Source organism: Pelodiscus sinensis, chromosome 1, assembly GCF_052426305.1.
Source record: "Pelodiscus sinensis isolate ZL-2025 chromosome 1, ASM5242630v1, whole genome shotgun sequence".
Taxonomy (NCBI): Eukaryota; Metazoa; Chordata; order Testudines; family Trionychidae; genus Pelodiscus; species Pelodiscus sinensis.
Genome location: NC_143052.1, coordinates 155960642 through 155975998, shown reverse-complemented (window position 1 = coordinate 155975998; position 15357 = coordinate 155960642). Strand labels below are relative to the sequence as shown.

The 15357-nt window shown below is 47.9% G+C and overlaps 1 protein-coding gene across 4 annotated transcripts in view; it reads right to left on the bottom strand.

Annotated features, from left to right (window-relative positions):
• Positions 1-6398, bottom strand: part of TFG (trafficking from ER to golgi regulator) — a 34620-nt gene extending 28222 nt beyond the window's left edge. For 2 of the 4 annotated variants that reach the window (XM_075907608.2, XM_075907619.2), the window contains exon 1: positions 6046-6398. In XM_075907608.2, coding sequence (XP_075763723.1) covers positions 6046-6306 — 261 coding nt within the window. In that variant the 5' untranslated portion in view covers positions 6307-6398. Of the gene's footprint in view, positions 1-1723; positions 1843-6045 lie in introns of all 4 variants that reach the window. The other 2 variants (XM_075907627.2, XM_075907597.2) reach the window with 2 other exon arrangements.
• Between the last annotated feature and the right edge of the window lie 8959 nt (positions 6399-15357).

The following is a 15357-nucleotide window of genomic DNA, read 5'->3' as shown; positions in this document are numbered from 1 at the left end:
ATTGTTTTGGAGGTTGAGATGCTTTGATGAAATAAGAGTTTGGGAGGAAGATCAAATTGGGACAGGTGTGTCTGAATGCAAGGGGAAAAAAGAGGAAATGAGAAAGCTACCAGCTGAGAGATCCTACTTAAGCTTTCCTGCAAAACCAGATCTCTAATGCATGTGTCACATTTTAGGATGCAACCATAAACTGAGTAAACTACAAACCCATTTTTCACAGTACACTTTTTTAAATGAGCAAAAAAATAACTCATTTAAGGTATTTTTAAATTTCAGTTTTATTTCAGCCTTTTTTACACTCCCAAATTTGTTGAGTTAAATTCGTGTAGAGTGCTTTCTAATGCAGTTCTGAAGCTTATAACTATTCCTATATTAGAGCAATTTTCAAACTAGAAGTCATAATTTCGATGAAAGTCTTTATAAATTTCAATAAAAATATATAGCTTGAAATTACTACTTATCCTGAAACACCAAATTTGAGAAATGTATCAGAAATCCTAGCAAGAAATGTTAACTCCCAAAAAGTATACATTAGGTAAAGTTTTGTTTGCCAAAAATATTTCATTATTCCAGTGTACATAATAATATTTCTGAGGACAGAGGTACAAAGGAAGCCTGAGAATGTGGGCTGGGGAAAAACATTATTTTTTTCCCCGGATTCCTACTGGGAACACAAGGCTCTGGAGTGAGAGGAAATAAGAGGGATTTCTTCATTATCCTGATAACATCAGAGGAGCTCAGAATTTAGGAAGCCTTATATTTCAACTCCCCTACTGCCAAAGTGGAAGGCAGACAGAGCATACAGAAGAAAGGAAGATGACAATGGCTTGGGTCTTCTCGAATCTTCTCAATTTCCTCTGGAAAAAATCTTCGTATGCACATGCAAGAGACCAGACACACGCTTTTTTTTTTTTTTAAAGGACATATTTCAGAAACTTGCTCAAGTTGATCAATTTTAAAAGTTTTCAAGCTGAAGAACATCTCTTTCAGCTTCACAGAATAAAGCCTTGAATATGCTACATCTTGATGCTTCTCCACACATTTAGCCCAGTGTTTTAACGTTTGATAAGAAAGCAAATTGTACTGTGTTGCTACAATATAAGTGAGAATATTACAGCCTTGTCAGGACTGGTAGCGTTCTGTGTTTTCATTTGAATCTAATAGGTTCTCCTGTTTAAAATGAACAAGCTTTGGTCCAACTGATGTACTTACTAGATGTCAGCTTACACAAAAAGAAAAGCAAACAATCAGCTATATTACAAAAGTCACTTTGATAGTTCAGAAAAGAGGACAGGAATTAGACAGGTACAGTGAGTGAGTTAATATATTAGAGTGCCTTTCAGGTCAGATTTGGGATATAATGGCTGAGTAAAATACTGAAGCTTGTACTATTGCTATGGCATTGTTCAGTTTTTTGGACAGAGGAATTTCGACTCCAGAGCTTGTGAGATGTTATTAGTTATTGGCAGGGCTCGCCAAGCAGCAGCGAGCCCCACTCGCCAGCCGCGCGGTTCGGCATGCTGCGCATGCGCTTACCACGCTGCGTGACTGTGCCAGCTTGTAATCTACTCGCCACAGGCGAGTAGACTACACTAATTGTCGAGCTCTGGTTATGGGAAAGGAGCATTATGAAAACTGTTTTTATAACATATCTTCTATAGCACCTCTAGATCTTCCTTTATTTTCTTGACACCAATATCTTTTTGTAGTAATAAATTCTTACAGATTTGCTAGACTGTTTTTCAGGCTTCCCACTTTACTTCCAGATGGTGTTCAGATGTCCCGCCATGCACTGCCAGAAGTGATGCTGATCAATGGTATATTACAAATAGGACATGAGATCTGCATCAGAAAGCCAAGAAAGGTTAACTTATTGCGAGTCTTCACAGCAGCTACATACTTTTCATATCATGGCATGTTATAGGGATGAAATAATTTACTTTAACAACTTCTATTTAAACTCTGAGTAACATACATTGTTTAAACATCTGTTCTAGTAACCTCTATTTTCTCAGCATCCCAAAATTTACTTTAAAAAATTAAGTTTACATTTTAGATTGGTTTTGCTATACAGGCAGTCCCCGGGTTACGTACAAGATAGGGACTGTAGGTTTGTTCTTAAGTTGAATCTGTATGTAAGTCGGAACTGGCGTCCAGATTCAGCCGCTGCTGAAACTGACTGCCAGTTCTGACTTACATACAGAATCAACTTAAGAACCCCAGGCATCCCCAAGTCAGCTGCTGCTGAAACTAATCAGCAGCTGATTCCAGGAAGCCCGGGGCAGAGCAACTCTGCCTCGGGCTTCCTGTAGTTAGCGCTGGTCAGTTTCAGCAGAAGCTGACTTGGGGACTCCTGGGGCAGAGCAGCTGGGGTGCTGCTGGGTTGCTCCAGTAGCGCCGCTCCTTGGCGCTACTGGACCAACCCAGCAGCATCCCATCTGCTCTGCCCCAGGCGTCCTGATTCAGCCGCTGCTGAAACTGACCAGCAGCGGCTGAATCAGGACGCCTGTGGCAGAGCAGCTGGGGTGCTGCCGGATTGGTCCAGTAGCGCCCAGAGCAGCGCTGCAGGACCAACCGGCAGCGCCCCAGCTGCTCTGCCACAGGCGTCTGGAGAAAAGCCTAGTCTGCTGGGGGGGAGGGGCGTACTAGCTGCCTCCCACCCCCACCCCAGCAGACCAGGAAGACGCGGCGGCGGACCGAGACGCACCGCGGTCCCGCCACCTGGGTCCTCTGCGGCTTTGCTCCCAGTCTCCCTGGTCTGCCAGGGAAATGGGGAGCAAAGCCTCTGAGGACGCCAGCAGCGAGGCAGCCCAGGCGCGCCTGGGCTGCTCCGCTTCCGGCTTCCCTGAGGCTTTGCAAAGCCGCGGGGGAGGGGGGGGGGGGAGGCGCCTCGGGCAGCGAGGCAGCCCAGGCGCGGCTGCTCCGCTGCCGGCTTCCCCGAGGCTTTGCAAAGCCGTGGGGGGGGCTCAGGCAAAGCCTCAATGCCCGAGCCCCCCTGCGGCTTTGCAAAGCCTCGGGGAAGCCGGCAGCGGAGCAGCCCAGGCACGCCTGGGCTGCCTCGCTGCCCGAGCCCCTCCGCGGCTTTACTCCACGTCTTCCTGGTCTGCAGACCAGGGAGACGCGGAGAAAGCCCCGGAGTACACGGGCGGCAGGACCACGAGGTCCCGCAGTCCGTGTCCTCCGGGGGAGCCCCGTTCGTAACTGCGGATCCGACATAAGTCGGATCCGCGTAAGTCGGGGACTGCCTGTATTACAGCCCAGACCTCAACTTCCTGATTTGAGGCTGAAGGTGCTCTGACATTAAGTGAAAGTTCTTAGAACAGGAATGCTCTGGAGTGGAGAATCAAACTGGACAAGAAGCTGCAGTTGTGATCAGAGAGCCACACCAACTGAAAGGCAGACTGCTCTTCAGGAGCTGACCCCAGGTTCTGTGCGGTGCTGCCCCTTTGAAATGCCACAGCAGCGTTTCAAAGGGGCAGCGCCACACAGAGCCTAGAATCAGCTTTGGGCACTGCCCCTTTGAAATCCCACTATGGCATTTCAAAGCGTCAGCGCTGCACAGAGGCTGTACCCCAGCATTTCAAAGTGCATGGAGCCTTGGGTCAGCTGGGAGTTCCTAGCTGACCCCAGTTCCATGTGGCATTTCAAAGCGGCAGCACCGCATGGAGCGGCAGCACCACATTCTCATCCCCCACTGACCCCAGGCTCCATTCAGGCGCTTTCGCTTTGAAATGCACAAGAGCCCCCACTGGGGACTCTTGTACATTTCAAAGCTGGCACTCTGCATGTCGAGGGCCAGCAGGAAGTCCCGCTAACTCTGGGCTCCATGTTGGTGCTTCCGCTTTGAAATGCACAAGAGCCCAGGGAGTACACTACATACATAAATGTGCATGTACACGCACATCAAAATGTCTCAAATTATGTTTTTGTGCATTTCAAAGCAGAAGCGCCCTTGTGGAGCCCTGAGTCAGCCCTGGGCTGCATGCAGAGTTCCAACTTTGAAATGCACAAGAGCCCCTGCTGGGAGGAATGTGGAAGTGCTTATCGACTAGTCGATGGAAATTCTATTGACTACTCGACTAGTAAATTAATCAATATTTAACATCCCTAATGAGAACCACACTTCAACCTTATTAATAACCATTACAACTCTACAGCGTTGAATCTCAGGCTTAAAAGTAGCTTCTGGATGCATGGGGTGTACCACTACAAATACTGTTAGGGAATATTAATTACCGTAAACATGCTTACATAAGCACATTAGCTTATTTGGTAAGATTACCCATGGAAATCCATTTCATATGTCTCTCACATAAAGAGAACAAGAAAAATTTTTAACAGCACTTGGCTGTCCAACTGTTCACCAGCCTGCATGAGTTCATTATACAGGATTTAAAATAAACATCTTGAGGACTGCATCTGTTTGCAGTTTTCCTTTGAAATAACTTTCAAGTGAAGATACCCAAAGGAGGAATGTCAATATAATTCTGGTAGTGACAAACCGTTCTGTACTTTGTCTTTAAAAAAAAAAACAAGCTCTCTTAAAATTACCACATTTGAATAAGGTAATTTCTCACTTTTTTTTATATTTCTCCATAATTTCTTACTATATTTGTTATAGCCCATCTTCTATTTGCATCTGATGCTTAAATCCATGCTAAATTTGTGACCTCACAATCATTTCTATAGCAAACCAATGTCATAATCCTCTGAATTGCCTGCAAATTCATATAGCAGGAGCAGAGAAACAATAAACTCTGCTAAACAAAGCTTTAAAAGAAAAAAACCCACTCTTTAGTTCAAATGGGACAAGTTTCTCTGACAAGACAGTAAGTGAGGCAGCAGCAGAGCAAAATGAATATAGGACTGTCTGCATATGAAATTTAATCCATAATAAGGTGGGAGGTAAAAACAATTAATTACTGCCTATTAATTACATGTATGGACATTCATATTATGCTGTAAGGGTATGTTTACACTAGGGATGTGAATGGTTAACCGGAAAGCCTCATCCTTAACGGGTGAGGCTTACTGGTTCACCACTGTGGGCCGGAGCAGCTCCCCAGCCCAGTCAGAGCAGCCCCTAACCCCAGCAGGGGAGGAGGCAGCACTCCTGTCTGCTCTCCCCCTCCACCCCTCTTCACCCCCTTCTTTAACTGGTTAACTAGCTAAGCATGATTAACCGGTTAACCAATTAAACAGGGTTTACTGCAGTGGCCCATCTATGGCACTGCAGGTGTGCCACTGGAGCACTGTAGTAACATAGATGCTTCCTACATCAACAGGAGGGATTTGGGGGGGTGGGAGGGAGTGATATAGTTAAGTCACTTTTCTGAGAGGCACAGGATCCCCAGAAGGGGGCAGGATGACCTGTGTCCCACAAAATTGACTTTTTTTTTGGGGGGGGGGGAGGGACATCCTTAAGTGAGGTAGTTGGAGCAGCTCATTGTTAAGTGTAAACCAAGCCCCTCCGAGCGCCCGAGGAGCGAGAACTAATGAGCGAACCCAGCGCGGAATACAGCGCCCTCAAGCCACAACACCAGCCCCCACTCTTGGCGTCAACGCGTCTCGGCGGGGTAGCCGGTCACCATTCAAACAACGGGCAGCCCCGGGGCCGCTCACGGACTAAGATGTGTTCGGGCAGGAGCTTCCCCGGGCAAACACCCCGCGGCGCCAGCTGCATCTGCTGCGGGGGGGGGGGGAATTGCCCCCCACCCTGCGCTGATGCCCACACAGGTCTGCCGGCCTTGGAGGCGTGAATGGGGAACCCTCGCTACGCCCGTGTAGACAAGCCCGAGAAACCGGCTCCGCGCCACAGCCCCCCCCCCCCCGGCTCCGCACAAGGGCAACGGACCAGACGCGCGTGAACGGCAGAGATTGGGTTTTTTGGGGGGGGGGGGGCGCTGCCTCCTCTGACCCCCCCCCACGCTCCCAGCAGCAGCGTTGGGGGGGGGGCGGTACCACCCGGCCCTGAGACTGAGGCGCGGCGGGGGGGTCGCTGGGGGGAGGGGGCATTTTCAGCCCGGGCGACGAGGCCCCGCTCACCTGCTCCGGCTCCTCCTCAGCGGGCCGCGGCTCCGGCCCCGCCCGATCGCCGACGCTGCCGCTGCCCGTACGTGGCAGGGGCGAAGAGCTGGATGGGCTGGTGGTGTCACTGCCGGGCCGCCGCGCAGGCGCACTCGCCCCGACGGAGGCCAATGGCTGAGGGAGCGAGACGCGGAACCGTGTCGGGAGTAGAAGGGGGTGGGGGGAAGGGCAAACGGAGGAGCCCGCGCGCGCGCACTCAGTGAACCTACTGGGGTCCATTCAGCGCGGCGCCGGCCTTCAGCTTTACGCATGCGCCGACACGGCGACAGCTAGAGCAGCCGCGCGCGCGCGTGCCTAGTGAGAGACCTTAAGCAGAGCGACCCACCCACGCCGGGTTGTGCGCGTGCGCCGTGGAACACAGGCAGAAAGGGTCAGGCTTGAGCAGCTGAATGGTCGGGCTCAGCCAATTCTAGGGGGGGCGGCAGCGCAGCCTGATCTGGGGAAACTTAAAAAAACAACAGCACCTTAGAGACTAACAAAACGTGTAGATGGTGTCGTGAGCTTCCGTGGGCACAGCCCACTTCATCAGATAACTGGAGTATTAGAAGTCCAGGTCCAAAATAAATAGGGGCTGGGGAGGGGGAGAAGGAAAGGGGAAAATAGTGAATTAGGGTGTTCAGGTAACAAGAATTTGCTAGAGAAGGTGCAAATTGTTCTTAAGTACCCATTGTTTGGTTGGTTAAGTCATTGGGATATGGAAGGTAGTGTGCTAGCCAGGGAATTCATACCTTTGTGATGGGTCCCAAACTTGTAAATGAAGTTAAGTTCCAAGGCTTCCCTGTGTATTTGATTTGTGGAACTGGCCTGAAATAATATGGTGACTTTGAGATCCATTCATGAGTGCCCAGGCAGGTTAAAGTGTTCGCCAGCAAATGTCCATGTGTTGCCTTTTCAGATATCTGATTTGTGTCCATTAATTCTTTCCTGTAAAGACTGTCCAGTTTGGCTAAAATACATGGCAGCGGGGCATTGTTGGCATTTGATGGCATAGATCACATTAGTGGCTGTGCAGTTAAATGAGCCCCTGATGTAATGGCTGATATGGTTGGGTCCTATGATGAAATCGCTTGTGTAGATATATGGGCAGAGTTGGCAACCGGGGCTAATTGCAGGGGTGGGTTCCTATGTGATTATGCTTATGATGGTGTGATGAATGTTTACTGGAAAGAATTTGAGGTTTGGAGGTTGTCTGTAGGTGAGGATTGGCCTTTCCTCCAAGGCCTGTGAGAGTGGGGATCATTTTCCAGGATAGGTTGAAGATTGTTAATAATACATTGGAGGGGTTTAAGTTGAGGGCTGTAGGTGATGACAAGTGGAATTCTGTTGTTTTCTCTTCTTGGCCTGTCTTGAAGTAGTTCATGGCTGGGGATTCTCCTGGCTCTGTCAATTTGTTTTTTCACTTCTCCAGATGGGTATTTCAGTTTTAAGAATGCTCTATCTAGATCCTGTAGGTATTTGTCTCTGTCTGTGGGATTGGAGCAAATCTGGTTGTATTTTGGGGCTTCGCTGTAAACAATAGATTGAGAAATGTGTCTTGGATGGAAACTAGAGGCATGAAGATAAGTGTAGCAATCAGTAGGTTTCTGGTATAAGATGGTGGAAATGTGTCCGTCGTGTAATTATACTGTAGTGTCAAGGAAGTAAATCTTGTGTGGACTGATCCAGGCGAGAGGGCAAGAGCTGGGGAAACAAATCGGAAATAGTTGTGGGTGAGGACAAAGTCGCGGAGTTCTGTAACCAGGTGTGCAGTGGAGTCAGCAGGGATGGTGTTCCTGATAGCCTGTAATCCATCTTCATGTGGAATATTGGCTGATTGCTGGAGTCACAGTGGTGTGGAGAGGTTTGTACAAACGTGTCTCCAAGTTGTCTGGTGAAGTGTGTTTTACCCACAAAAACTCATGTGACCACAAAAACTCATGATACTATCTACATGTTTTGTTAGTCTTTAAGGTGCTGCTAGACTATTCATTTTTTTAAGTTACCAACTAACACAGCTACCCCTCTGAAGCTATATATTTTTGTTAGTACCTAAGGTGCTTGTAGCCAGACAGGAACCCCCCTTGTAACATCCATTTTTGCTTGCCTGGAGCATCCAGGGCACACAGAGCAGAAGGCCCAGGCTGTGTGACCGTGAATGGCTATAAACAGAGATATGCCAATTACTGACCAAGAGGCTGCCAAGGAGTGCCCTTGACTCAAACCCATATTGATACGAACACACATCCATCCGCGGGGGGAGGAATCTCTCGCCCAGTAAAAAAATGTCTAGTACTCACAATTTAGTTATCTCTCTTGCAAGTGTAAATTAACTTGAAACTTGCTTGTAAGAACTGGCGCCACAAAATGGACCAGTACAATTCGGCATCTTAGATAAGAAAGAGGATACGGGCCCTCAGGGGTATATAGATGGGTCCAGCAGCGCATTTTCTTTGAGTATCAATCTACCATCTATCTGCTGGTCGGGTTAGGTGTTTGATCTCCCGAGGTTCCAGAGGGGACGCCCACCTCGTATTCGTCTTTCCTAGGAATTGAGAGACCAGCCCTGGCCTGACACGCTGGAGTCGAGAGGCACAGAAAGGGGTAAAAATTTTACCTGGATGTGGTCCTTTGCTTAAGTATATATATACATAGTGTTAGAGCTCTTTAAAGATTAAGCTGTCACTTGGTACCATTATTTCTATTTTCTATCTTTACCTTTTTCCTGTAACCATTTTTAAGACCTATATATATATATATATATATATTTGCTAGCATTTAAGAAATAGAGCAATAGCCATTGTAACCATATACTTTTATAAGTCTTTAATAAACCTGTAACTGTTTAAGCTTTAACCTGACTCCTCCAGTTGCTGTAACAGAACCAAGCACAATTTAAAAGAACTTCAGCCGGTCATAAAGGGACAGACATAGGGAGAGCTTGGGCGTTTGGATCTGTGTCACTCTCAGGTGACAAGATCCGTTGGGGCACCTTTCCAGCCTTTCCTAGGCTGCCCGCTGCGAAGGAACCCCTGTGTTCTAGCAGCTAAAATCTAAGGTGTAATAAGCTCTTCCTATATAACGGGGCGTCTGTTGGCCTGCTGGCCACCCTCTGCGATGGGACCCCGGTACTAGCAGTAAAGACACAGACGTTAAACCTTTTCTCGGAAACACTCACACACACACACACTGCCCTGACCGTCGGCTGAGAGTGCTACAGGACTGTTCCTTGTTTAACCCTAAAACTAACATGTCTTTCTCTGAGACTTCTGATGTCACAAACAGACAGTTGGGGGGCAACAGGGGAAGGTACCACAGAGAAGGCAACTAGCCCCAGGTTGGGAAGGAGATAGGGTGGCCCAAAATACCGGACATTACAGTACTGCCCAGAATGGCATGGGGCCCAGACGTTGCACAGTGTGGGCAAGGTCATGTCAGCAGCAGATGGTGTACACTATCCATTGTGGTGTCCACCCCCTGATAGCAGACAAAACCTTCCCAGTTCTGCTGCACCTGCCATTTTATACTTTGTGGCTCTAGTACCAAAGAGCAGACATTGCTACAGAAGTTTTAGGCTTTGTCTACACTATACAGCTTTCAGCGACATGGCCATGTTGGTACAAGTGGGGCAGTGTAAATGCTGTTTGTCGACACTTGTTATGGCAAAAATCTTCCATGACCCCCCCCCCCTCAGCAGTGTTTGATTTGCCAGCAAGTGAGTACGCCTATGAATAAAGCACTATATAGGGTTGTGTCTAGACTACAGGGTTTTATCGACAAAGCAGCTTGCTTTGTCCACAGAACTGAATGTAGTCTAGACGCTCTTTGTCAACAGAAGCTTTGTCGACAGTATCTGTCGACAAAACTTCTGTCGACAAAAGCCTGTAGTCTAGACGTACCCTAACATTGCGTCCAGACTACGGAGTTCTGTCGACAAAGCAGCTTGCTTTGTTGACAGAACTCAATGTGTCTGGACGCTCTTTGTCGACGGAAGTTTTGTTGACAGTATCTGTCGACAAAACTTCCGTCAACAAAACGCGGTAGTCTAGACGTACCCCAAATTAGCACTTGCTGGGACAAAGCTTTTGTCCTGGAGGAAGGAACAGACTACGCATCTGTGAATAACAAAAGCTGTCACTCAATTGCCAGTGTAAAACAAAGACACTAAGATTGTGTCTATACTGCCATTTTAGTGCACTGCAACTTTCTGGCTCAACGGTGTGAAAAACACACACACACTGAGGGCAGCAAGTTACAGCACTGTAAAGCAACAGTGTAAACAGACTCCCACTGCTGGGAGCTATGCTTTCACACAGTGCTGGTGCCACAGCAGTACTTTTATGTTTTAAATGTAGACTTAGCCAAGGTCATCCTAAATTTTAGGGGTAAACCAGACCAGCTCTCAGAAGGATCTAACAGCAAAACCCTATTAGCAGAGTACGTAGTACTAGTGGCAATCTATCCCTTGGTGGTTGATTTAGCGGGTCTAGTGAAGACCGCTAAATCAACTGCCAATCGCCATCTGCTACGCACCAGTACTCCTCCAGAACAAGAAGTATAAGAGAAGTCCTGTCTACCTGCCACAGTGTGACCCTGCTATAATTCTGCTTATATTACACCGATTCCAAGTACAGTATTCACGTAGCTGAAGTTGCATAAATTAGGTCTACTTTGCCCCATTATGTAGACTTGACCTCAGACTGAAATAGGGAGGAAGTAGAAAAAGATTTTAAAAAAGTCAAATTTTCATAAGTGTCAGAGAAGTACTGTAGCCTGTATCTACAAAAACAATGAGGAGTCCTGTGGCACGTTAAAAACTAAGAGGTTTAGGCATAAGCTTTCATGTGCAAAGGCCCACTTAGTCAGTGTGACGGACTTGACTCCCCTTTCCTATCCGGGAGAAAGGGGGATGGGAAGATGCGAGTCCGTCACGGCTAGACCTGCCCGCGTCGTCCCTGTCCTGGGACGTCAGGTCTCCCGTAAGCGGGGTTCTCTAGCCCCTCACCATTGCGTACTCCTCATCCGACACGTTCCCCCATGCGGGGGAGGGAGGGAAAGGAGGGCCCGGGCCCGCCCTCACTCACGGGCCCCAGCCCAGGGACCTAAGGACTCTGAATGACTGCCAGTCTGGGTCCGACAGACGGGGGTGTGCCCCTTAACGCGTCAGCCCACGGGCTTCCTCACCGCCCTGCCCTGGGCTACTTCCTTTTCTCCCCTCCATGGTCCTTACCCCGGCAGCAGCGAGTCTCAGCAGGGCGACGGGTCGGGGAATGTCAAGGTCCCTCCTGGTGAGTCCCCTCTCTCCGTCCTGCTGCCCTTTGCTCGCATTGCCCAGCGGTATTTGACGCTCCCGCTGTGCCGGCACACCGGCGCTCGTCCCGCCCCCGATCTGGTCAGCGCCGTTGATTGGCCTTTCGGCCCATCAGGGCTGGCCCCAGCACCTCTCTGGCGGCGTCTTGGCGCTCGCCCAGCTGAGCCGCGTTTTCGCTCAGCTGAGCCGCGGGGCTGCCCCGCCAAGCCGCGCCTCCGCTCAGCTGAGCCGCGGCGTCCCTGCTGAGCCGCGGCTTGGGAGCAGCCGGCGCACAGCTGGTATCTGCTCCGCGGCTTCTCTGCCAGGGCGCAGAGCCCCTGGCTCTCAGTGCGGGGTCTTGATGCCCTGTCACAGTCAGATGCAGTCAACATACATGTGTCTATGTATCTGATGAAGTGGGTCTTTTCCCACAAAAGTTTATGCCCTAGTAAATCTGTTAGTCTTTAAGGTGCCACAAGACTCCTCAGTTAAATTTGCAATATGTTTTCAATTCTAAATGTTACTTAGTAAGAGAGGGGAATTAGTCCTGGTGTCTTCCCCTGAAAAAAAAGTTAGAAAATATAGATTTCCAATACCAAATATATAGGTCACGCTTCTTTTGTTGTTCACCACCACTAGACACACATAAACACTCACTCTCTTCTACTCAGAATTTCTTCCACCTTCATTACCTTTGATCAGACAATTCACTCCTTCCTACCAAATTGGCTTTTATGGGTGCAGCACTTCCTGTTAGGTACCATCAAGGAACTTCACCTCTTTAACATCCACATTGCAGAGAAAATCAAAGGTCATCTCCATTATTAAGATCACTATGTTCCACGTGTAGATAAGAGTTGAACTATTGCTCTTAATCATATATTGCTAAAAAGATTTTTTAAAAGAGTAAACTTTGCGTTCATAAAAATTGGCTCTCTATCATGATTATTCTACTGTGGGGAGAGTCCACAGAATTCAAAACAAATTGTTGTAATAATTCATTAATCACTGCAGATCTCTAGCAACAATATGTCCACTTGCATGTATACCAATAGCAATACCTCTAGCAAAAGGAATCACACTAATTTGTATTGTTTTGTTGTTCATTTTGGGGGCCTTCCATATAGAAATTATTTCTATATTTCAGTAATCTCATTTCAAATGTACAATGAAAAATTATCTGATGTCATTCTATAGAATAACTATGCTTTTGTCCAAAAAATTAAATATATTAAACAAAGCTTGGGTAGTATTATTACACTCATCGTAAATATTAATCACCACTGAAGGAGTGACTTTCAATAAAAACAAATGTTTAAAAATAATAATAAAATAATATAATAATAATAAATACATTGCTGTACAAAGCTTCTTTCTTCCAAAGACATCAGAGGGATTTACAACATTAAGTATTAAGGACCTCCTTGCACAGAAAATTAGTTTCTTGTCCATAGGGAGTCTTCTAGGGTGTATTCATGATAGACTAATGGGGACAACTACATTGAAGTTTAAGTACTCCTCACTACATTCTTGCTAGTAGTGATGGTTAGTTCCAGCTTTATATCTGATAAATATGACTGCTTTTGTTTAAAGGTCCCCAGCTAACAGAGAACTCTGTTTTCTCGCTCCCACCAACACTATGGTTTTCTGGAAGCTGGAGAGGTCTTCAAACCAAAAGGCCCCTCTTTTTGTTACTGGCTGTGCCCTATTTCAGAATTGTCTGTCTCAGAATGTGTACAGATATATGGTATTTTTAAAGACTTCCATCAAATCATGTTCTTTGTATCCCCAGAGATTACCCACCAAGGTTCAGACTGTCATATTGGGTCAAGACTGCTACCTGGTATGAGACAGCATGGGAGTTTTCAAACCATACATCACATTTGTTTCATTTTATTTAATTTAATTAAAAACCAAAAGAGAAGGGTATACAGATTGTTTAAGGACCGACTGCTGTTTAACCTCTGCCACAAGCATTCTTTTTTTTAACACCAGAGGTCGCTAATCATGCCTATGTTCTATATCAGGGCTTGTTGAATCTAAAAAAGATATTTTCTTTTTATCTAGGAGCTATTTAATTCTTACAGATTTTCCCTAACACTCTGTATAGGATTGGAGAGCCAATATTATTCTCATCCCCATTTTACAGATAAGGAACTGACCTCAGTATAGCTGAGTTTTTCTCGAGGCAATAGAGTGAATGTAAAAACTAGGGTTAGTTCTTAGGCCCCAACAAATTGACCACCTTACATACTCACAACGGATGGCAAGAGCTTCGTCGCATGAATTTATTTGTTTATTCCCTAACATGGAATTAGACATCATTGTTCAGCCAAGTTATAGCAGCAGTTTATCCTAAAAAGCTGTTAGCTGGGAAGCTCAATAGACAACTCTAAGAGAATGGCCTTTTTTCTAAAAGACAATCAAATAGCAATTACATTAAGGAATGGAATAGCATTTAGAATATGGAAACACAGCTAATGTGAACTCTGCTATTCATTTTGTTTGTTTTTGTTTTTTTTAGTTAAACAGGAATTACTTATGAAAAGGGAAAGAGGACTACCTTCAAAGAAAACATGTTTGATAGGTCAGTATGGGTATGTCTACTCTACAGCATTATTTCAAAATAGCTTATTTTGAAATAATGCATCTAGACACAAAATGCATTTTGAAATAGCATTTTGCTATTTCAAAATAGCACGTCCACGGGACGCTGAATCGCATGTAAGGCCAGCCAGAACCGGTTCTGGCTGGGCATCAGGTCAGGAGTTACCTTGTGTGGCTGCTGCCTGAGGCTATCTAAGATGTGCTTAGAGGGACGCACCCCGCACCTTCCTCCCCCGGACAGCCGGTTCTAAGGTTTCCCAGATTGCTTGCCTACCTCACTGAAGGACAGCAAAGCATTTTTTTCTCTGCTTGCTCTGGTTGCCCTCACTCAGGACACCAGAGCACTCTGCAGTATGGAGCCGGAGCCGCACCTGGGCACTCTGGTGCTTCTCCTAGACCTGTTACTGCAAGCCTGGCAGCAAGTTCTGCAGGCAGTAACAGTCTCCCTGGTGTGCCCCACTGGGGATTTGAGCCTCATTCCTAAGAACATAAGAATGGCCGTACTAGGTCAGACCAAAGGTCCACCTAGCCCAGTATCCTGTCTGCTGACATTGGCCAGCACCAGGTGCCCCAGAGAGGGTGGACCGAAGACAATGAACAAGCAATTTGTCTCCTGCCATCCCTCTCCAGCCTCTGACAGACAGAGGCCAGGGACACCATTTTATCCCCTGGCTAATAGCCTTTTATGGACCTAAACTCCATGAAATTATCTAGCTTCTCTTTAAACTCTGTTATAGTCCTAGCCTTCACCGCCTCCTCTGGCAAGGAGTTCCACAGGTTGATTACATGCTGTGTGAAGAAGAACTTTCTTTTATTAGTTTAAAACCTGCTACCCATTAATTTCATTTGGTGTCCTCTAGTTCTTCTATTATGGGAACTGTGACGGGGCAGCCCCGCCCTCGGCGGAGAGCCCCGCACCGGCCGCCCTGTACAGCGGGAGGCGGAGCGCCCCCCAACGCTGCCCGCGGTGTTCGGCGGCGGCGAGGAACGCGTTGGCCTCCGACGCCCCGGAGGACGTCATCCGGGCGCGCCGGAGCCTAGGCCCCGTTGCCCTGGCAACGGACAGACGCCCCGGCGCGGAGGGCGGGGGCGGCGCAGGACGCCGGGGCCGCGCCCCCGGCGCCAACTTTAAAATGGGACCGCGGCCCCAAGGGGAGGGGGGGCCGCCGACCGCGGGCGGAGGACAGCGCCGTGGAGAGCGGCGCAGAGCAGCGCAGCGCGGCTCCGCACCCCGCCGCACAGCCCCACACCGGACAGGGGAGCAACGCCGAGACAGCGGACTACCCCCAGGCTCGCGGGTACCCCTGACGGCGGCGAACTGGTGAGCTCGGGAGCACGAGGGGAAGGAAGCAGCCCAGGGCAGAGTCAGGGATGACTGGTGGGCTGGCGAGTTAAGG